This window comes from Hemiscyllium ocellatum (assembly GCF_020745735.1).
Source record: "Hemiscyllium ocellatum isolate sHemOce1 chromosome 41 unlocalized genomic scaffold, sHemOce1.pat.X.cur. SUPER_41_unloc_9, whole genome shotgun sequence".
Lineage (NCBI taxonomy): Eukaryota > Metazoa > Chordata > Chondrichthyes > Orectolobiformes > Hemiscylliidae > Hemiscyllium > Hemiscyllium ocellatum.
This window is the reverse complement of record NW_026867579.1, coordinates 361736-367816: the sequence shown is the minus strand read 5'-3', so window position 1 is coordinate 367816 and position 6081 is coordinate 361736. Positions and strand designations below refer to the sequence as shown.

The following is a 6081-nucleotide window of genomic DNA, read 5'->3' as shown; positions in this document are numbered from 1 at the left end:
TTCCCCGGGGCTCTCCGCCTACCCCTCCCCCAGTCAATCACTCCCTTCCCCGGGACCCTCCCCCCCGCCCCCCCAGTCAATCACTCCCTCCCCGGGTCTCTCCCCCCTCCCTCAGTCAATCGCGCCCTTTCCCGTGTCCCCTCTCCTCCCCCGGTCAATTCCACCTTCACAGGAGCCCCCCCCCCCCCGCCAAATCAATTATGCCGTCAATCAAACCCTACTCCCTCCCCCCACCAATCGCCCGCCATTACACTGTCCCTTTGCTCTCGTATCGGTGTCACTCCGCAGTTCCCTGCAGCCCCCCCCTCCTCCCCCCGGCTCCCTGCCCTCACTCCTGCTTGTCCCTCCTCTGTTGCCAGCTGTCGTTGAGGTGCACTAGCCTCCTGTAGTTGAGCACGAAGAGCAGCAGGTTGAGGACGTAGGTGGTGACACAGACCAGGCAGAAGTCGTGCAGGATGAACACCAGGATGTAGGCGAGGTACAGGGAGCCTGCCAAGGACGTGACGGACGTGGCACCCAGGACAATGGCGGCTGTGGCGCTGGGGGTCAGACCTGGGTGTGGGGCAGGAGTTAGCCATTGACAGAATCACAACAGGTCAATTCAGCCCAACCCCCGCTCCTGTTCCCTCGCCCCAATCCTCGGCCTTTCTCCCCTTATTATCCAGATACCTATCCCACCCCCCACAGTTGACTGAATCTGCCAACGCCAGCCCCCATTTCTAAGCAGTGTACCCCACACCCTACCTAGTCGCTGGGTAAATCCACACCCCTCTCCCCATCCTTTCCCGGGTGGGAACACCTTCTCCCTCTCTGCTCTGTCCAGCCCCAGATCCGTTGTTTTGAACACCTCGCTCAGATCTTCCTCAGCCCTCCTCTCTCCAGGGAGAACACTCCCAATGTCTTCAACCTACCCTCATCACTGACGTTTCCCACCCCCCCGGGACCATTACTGTAAACCCGCTTCTGCTCTCTCTCTCTCTCTCTCTCTCTCTGTGTGTCTCTGTCTCTCTCTCTCTGTCTATCTCTCCCTCCCTCCCGAGTGTTCCCAACGTTCCTATAATGTGGCGCCCATTACTGTCCTCAATTCTCCAGCTGAGGTCTTGTACAAGGTCAACACCACCTCCCTGATCTCGACCTCTCTGTCCCTATCCATCAGGCCGAGGGCACTGTGTGTTTGATGTACCGCAGTCTCCCAGTGTGCTGCCATCTCGAATGATCCGTGCACATGTACATCCAGGTCAGTCTACTCCTGCACCCACTCCCTTTACAACAGTATCCCCTTCTTTACATTGTCTTTCATGTCCTTCCGACTAAAGTGCATTACCGCACAGTCTCTGCACATGTATGCCCTCCAAAATCTCGTCAGGGTCCTTGACAGTTCCATATTGGCAAACACTGACTGGTGTCTCTCAGTCCCCCCTCTCTCTCTCTCTCAGGGAGATATCTGTACACTGACTGGTGTCTCTCAGTACCCTCTCTCTCTCTCAGGGAGATATCTGTACACTGACTGGTGTCTCTCAGTCCTCTCTCTCTCTCAGGGAGATATCTGTACACTGACTGGTGTCTCTCAGTCCCCCCTCTCTCTCTCTCTCAGGGAGATATGTGTACACTGACTGGTGTCTCTCAGTCCCCCCCCCCCCCCTCTCTCTCAAGGAGATATCTGTACACTGACTGGTGTCTCTCAGGCCCCTCTCTCTCTCTCTCAGGGAGATATCTGTACACTGACTGGTGTCTCTCAGGGAGATATCTGTACACTGACTGGTCACTCTCAGTCCCTTCTCTCTCTCTCAGGGAAATATCTGCACACTGACTGGTGTCTCTCAGTCCCCCCTCTCAGGGAGATATCTGTACACTGACTGGTATCTCTCAGTCCCCCCACCTCTCTCTCAGGGAGATATTTGTACACTGACTGGTGTCTCTCAGTCCCCTCTCTCTCTCTCAGGGAGATATCTGTACACTGACTGGTATCTCTCAGTCCCCCCCCTCTCTCTCTCTCTCAGGGAGATATGTGTACACTGACTGGTGTCTCTCAGTCCCCCCCCCCTCTCTCTCTCAAGGAGATATCTGTACATTGACTGGTGTCTCTCAGTCCCCTCTCTCAGGGAGATATCTGTACACTGACTGGTGTCTCTCAGTCCCCTCTCTCTCTCTCAGGGAGATATCTGTACACTGACTGGTATCTCTCAGTCCCCCCCCTCTCTCTCTCTCTCAGGGAGATATGTGTACACTGACTGGTGTCTCTCAGTCCCCCCCCCCCCTCTCTCTCAAGGAGATATCTGTACATTGACTGGTGTCTCTCAGTCCCCTCTCTCAGGGAGATATCTGTACACTGACTGGTGTCTCTCAGTCCCCTCTCTCTCTCTCAGGGAGATATCTGTACACTGACTGGTGTCTGTGCTGTACCAACACCACCTAAGTGTAATGTCGTTAACAGGGAGGTTACTTACTGAGGAGCAGTTGGAGGAGGTAGAAGATTAAACCATAGATACTGTTCGGCTGGTTCAGCACACTGTTGTGTCCCAGCACACTCCCGAGCAGCCCGAAACCCCGGCCCCACCTGCAAGAAGAAAGAGGCACCGTCCAGGATCCTGCGTGTTTGTATATTGCGCTCGCTGGGCGATGGGACAGAGTATTCCCTTCACTGGAGCCAGAGAATCAACGTTTCGGGCATAAGCCCTTCATTCCTGATGAAGGGCTTATCCCCGAAACGTTGATCCTCCTGCTCCTGGGATGCTGCCTGACCTGCTGTGCTTTTCCAGCACCACACACTCTACTCTGATGCACTCTCGACTGCATCTGCAGTCCTGACGTTCTCCTATCCCCTTCCACTGGCCTTCCCACTGCATCGAGAGACCTGTAGAACACGGAGACTCGGGAAGTGGGTGACGGTAAATACAGGTCACACGTTCAGGCTGCCCATTGTGCCCTAGAGGGTCTCTCTGTCTCTCTCTACTTAAATCTTCCTCATTCCTTTCTCGATCGGATTGTGAGGGGGTAAGTGTGTTGAGTTGGAAAGATCGCATGTCTGTGTTTGTGTGAGAGAGAGAGAGTGTGAGTGTGAGAGAGAGAGTGTGAGAGAGTCAGTGGCCATATTAAACTATGCCTGTGAACGTGTGCATTCCTGTGCGCGGCGTGGAGCAGGGCACACGCGTGTGTACATGTGTGAGAGTGTGTCACACTGGGTCAACAGGCTGCAGGGACATTGAGTCACAGAGGTGCGCAGCATGGAAACAGACCCTTTGGTTCAACTCGCCCATGCCGACCAGATATCCCAACCTAACATAGTCCCGTTTGTGAGCACTTGTGGCCCATATCCCTTTCAACCCTTCCTCGTCATGTCCCTGGCCACATGCCTTTTCAATGTAATCATTGTAGCAGCCTCCACCACTTCCTCTGGCAGCTCATTCCATACACGCGCCACCCTCTGCATGAAAAAGTTGGATCAATGGGATATGCTGGGGGTTGTTCCACTGACAGAAGGTGGAGGGTCAGAGAGAGAGAGAGAGAGAGAAAAATCGTGTCAAAGAGAAAGAAACTGCTCCCATTGCGAGAGAAGAATCAAGAATCAGAGGGACGTGGGTTGAACGTAATTGTCATGAAAGAGAGGAGGAATGGAATTGAATTGAACTTATTCTCATGTGTACCAAGACACAGCGAAAAGCTTGGAGCTTCTTGATTCAGCGAGCGGTTGGGATTTGGGCACTGAATAGGCACCCTGTCGTGCTGAAAACCAGACAGTGGATGTGCCTGTTGATATATAAATGAAATTACAAAGTTACGTCAATTTAGCAAGAAGGTAAGGTGACCACCCACAAAAAAAATCAGTCCTTCAAAATGGGGAACAGAAGGTTTGGATGAACATTGAAGATTTTTTAAAACTGAGTTTATTAAGTTTTGAAATAGTTGTGAAAAACATGAACCTGCTGCCCCTTCAACCTGTCACGTGGGCGGGGACGCTGCAAGGCAACGTGGCTGAATTCCTCTGGTCCGTGAATGGCCAAGGCTGGACACGAACCGTCCAATAGCATCCGGAGGGCACTTAACGGGCAGCGGGGCTGACCAATGAGAAGCAGCGCGAATGGGCTGGCACCATTCAACTGCTTTGCGACGCCTTTGTCGCGGGTAGCCAATCGGGTCCCGCCGTCACGCGAGTGGGCGGGACAGTGTATTGACAATAGGGAGGGCTCGCGGAGGGAGAGGCCAATGAGTAAAGAGGATGGACGATACGGCCCAATCGGAGGCAGAGGGAAGGTCGGAGTTTGAACTGATGGGCAGCAAGGCTGGCCAATAGACAGCGGGAGGAGGTGCTTGATCGACGGTTAGCCAATGGGGTTGCGTAGAGGGCAGGACCCTGCTTGACAGATGACCGCCTGAACCAATGGCCGGGAGGGACGTCGACAGGTACCCTGGACGCCCAATGGGCAGGAGGGACCGCGCATGACTGACGGCCCGGCCGACCAACCGGGTGCGGGTCCCGGTTCCCACCACCTGCAGCGCCGGTGCTCACCGGGAGGTGAAGACTTTGGAGCAGCTGACGGAGTCGCTGAGGTCGCACATGGCCCGGTATCCCGCATCCCGCTCCTTGGACGTCTCCACGTGGTAGGCGTAGAGCGACAGAGCCAGTCCGAGGCCACAGGCCAGCCAGCGGAGCCGGGAATCCCACGTCGGTGTCACCGCCGCCATCGCGTCTTTTCGGTGGGGGTGGGGGAAGGAGGAGGAGGAGGAGGAGTGCTGGCGTCATGACGTCGACGGCAGCGCACCCTGCCATTGGCCCGGACGTGACCGCGCGTGGCCTGACGGGAGTTGTGGTTCCCACTCGCCCATTGGTCGGAACGCCTCCCTCGCCGCGCCTTGCACCATGGGAGTTGTAGTTTCTTTCCCCCCACTGTGCAATCTTCTGCCCCTTAACCCTGGGGGCTGTGCTCACCTCCTCCTGCTGGGCAGGGGTGAAGGCATGCCTCTTATTTTCCCTGCTTACATCCCCTCAAAATTTTGCACGCTTCCTTCCTTCGCCATCTAAGGACCCCAGCCCAGTTCACTTGGATTCCCCCCACCCCAGGGCAGAACTGTGGCTCAGTGGTGAGCACTGCTGCCTCACAGTGCCAGGGACCTGGGTTCAATTCAGGCGACAATCAGTGCGGGGTTTGCACATTCTCTCTGCTGTGTAGATTTCCTCTGCTTTCCTCCCACGGTCCAAAAGATGGCGAGAATTGGATGTGCAAAGTTAGAAATCACACCAACGCCAGGTTATCGTCCAACAGGTTTAATTGGAAGCACACTAGCCTGATGAAGGAGCGTCGCTCCGAAAGTTAGTGTGCTTCCAATTAAACCTGTTGGACTATAACCTGGTGTTGTGTGATTTTTAAACTTTGTACACCCCAGTCCAACACCGGCATCTCCAAATCATGAGAATTGGATGGACTGTCCAGGGGAAATTGTTCCGTAGTGTCTAGGGATGTGCGGATTAGGGCAGAGTAGCCGTGCTAAATTGTTCTGTAGTGCCCAGGGATGTGTGGGTTAGGTTGGATTGGCTGGAGGAAATTGTCCCTAAATGTGGTGGGATATGATCATCCAGAGTTAAATCTAATGAACTACCTTGTTCTTTAACTTATTGTTTAATTGTTCACTTATAGTGTATTTTGTTGCTACAGTATTATTTGTGTTAATTAAATAAATATATTGCTTATTACTGTGGTTTCTTTGCTAGATATGTGTGTGACAGGCACAACACCAGCATGCAAAGATGGGCCAAAGGGCCTTCTACCAAGCTACAACTGGGAACTCTGAATTAACCTCCCACCCCAACCCTGTCTTCTCCAAGGACAAGTCACAGCTTCTCCAGGGCCAAACCCGGGACTCTCAATGCCACTCTATAGCGTGGAGGCCAGACCAGCCAAGACGGAGGGTGTTAGTCGTGGGCTTTTCCAACAATTAGTTCAGTCTCATCATTAGACTGTTCACTCCAGATTTTTCCATTAAATTCAAATTGCACCAGTGGCCTTGGAAGGATTTGAACCTAAATTAATATTCTGGCACTGATAAGACCAGCCATCCCTCCCCTGAAGTCATGGTAAACTTGGT

At 53.7% G+C, this 6081-nt stretch overlaps 1 protein-coding gene across 1 annotated transcript; it reads right to left on the bottom strand.

The window, feature by feature from the left end:
• Positions 1–291: 291 nt before the first annotated feature.
• LOC132808900 (vitamin K epoxide reductase complex subunit 1-like protein 1) lies at positions 292–4827 on the bottom strand. The gene is made up of 3 exons (XM_060822314.1): positions 4508–4827; positions 2448–2557; positions 292–552 (listed from the first exon to the last, which is right to left on the bottom strand). Exons 1-3 carry the CDS (start codon positions 4681–4683, stop codon positions 329–331), a joined length of 510 nt encoding a protein of 169 aa, XP_060678297.1. The 5' UTR covers positions 4684–4827; the 3' UTR covers positions 292–328.
• Positions 4828–6081: the final 1254 nt, after the last annotated feature.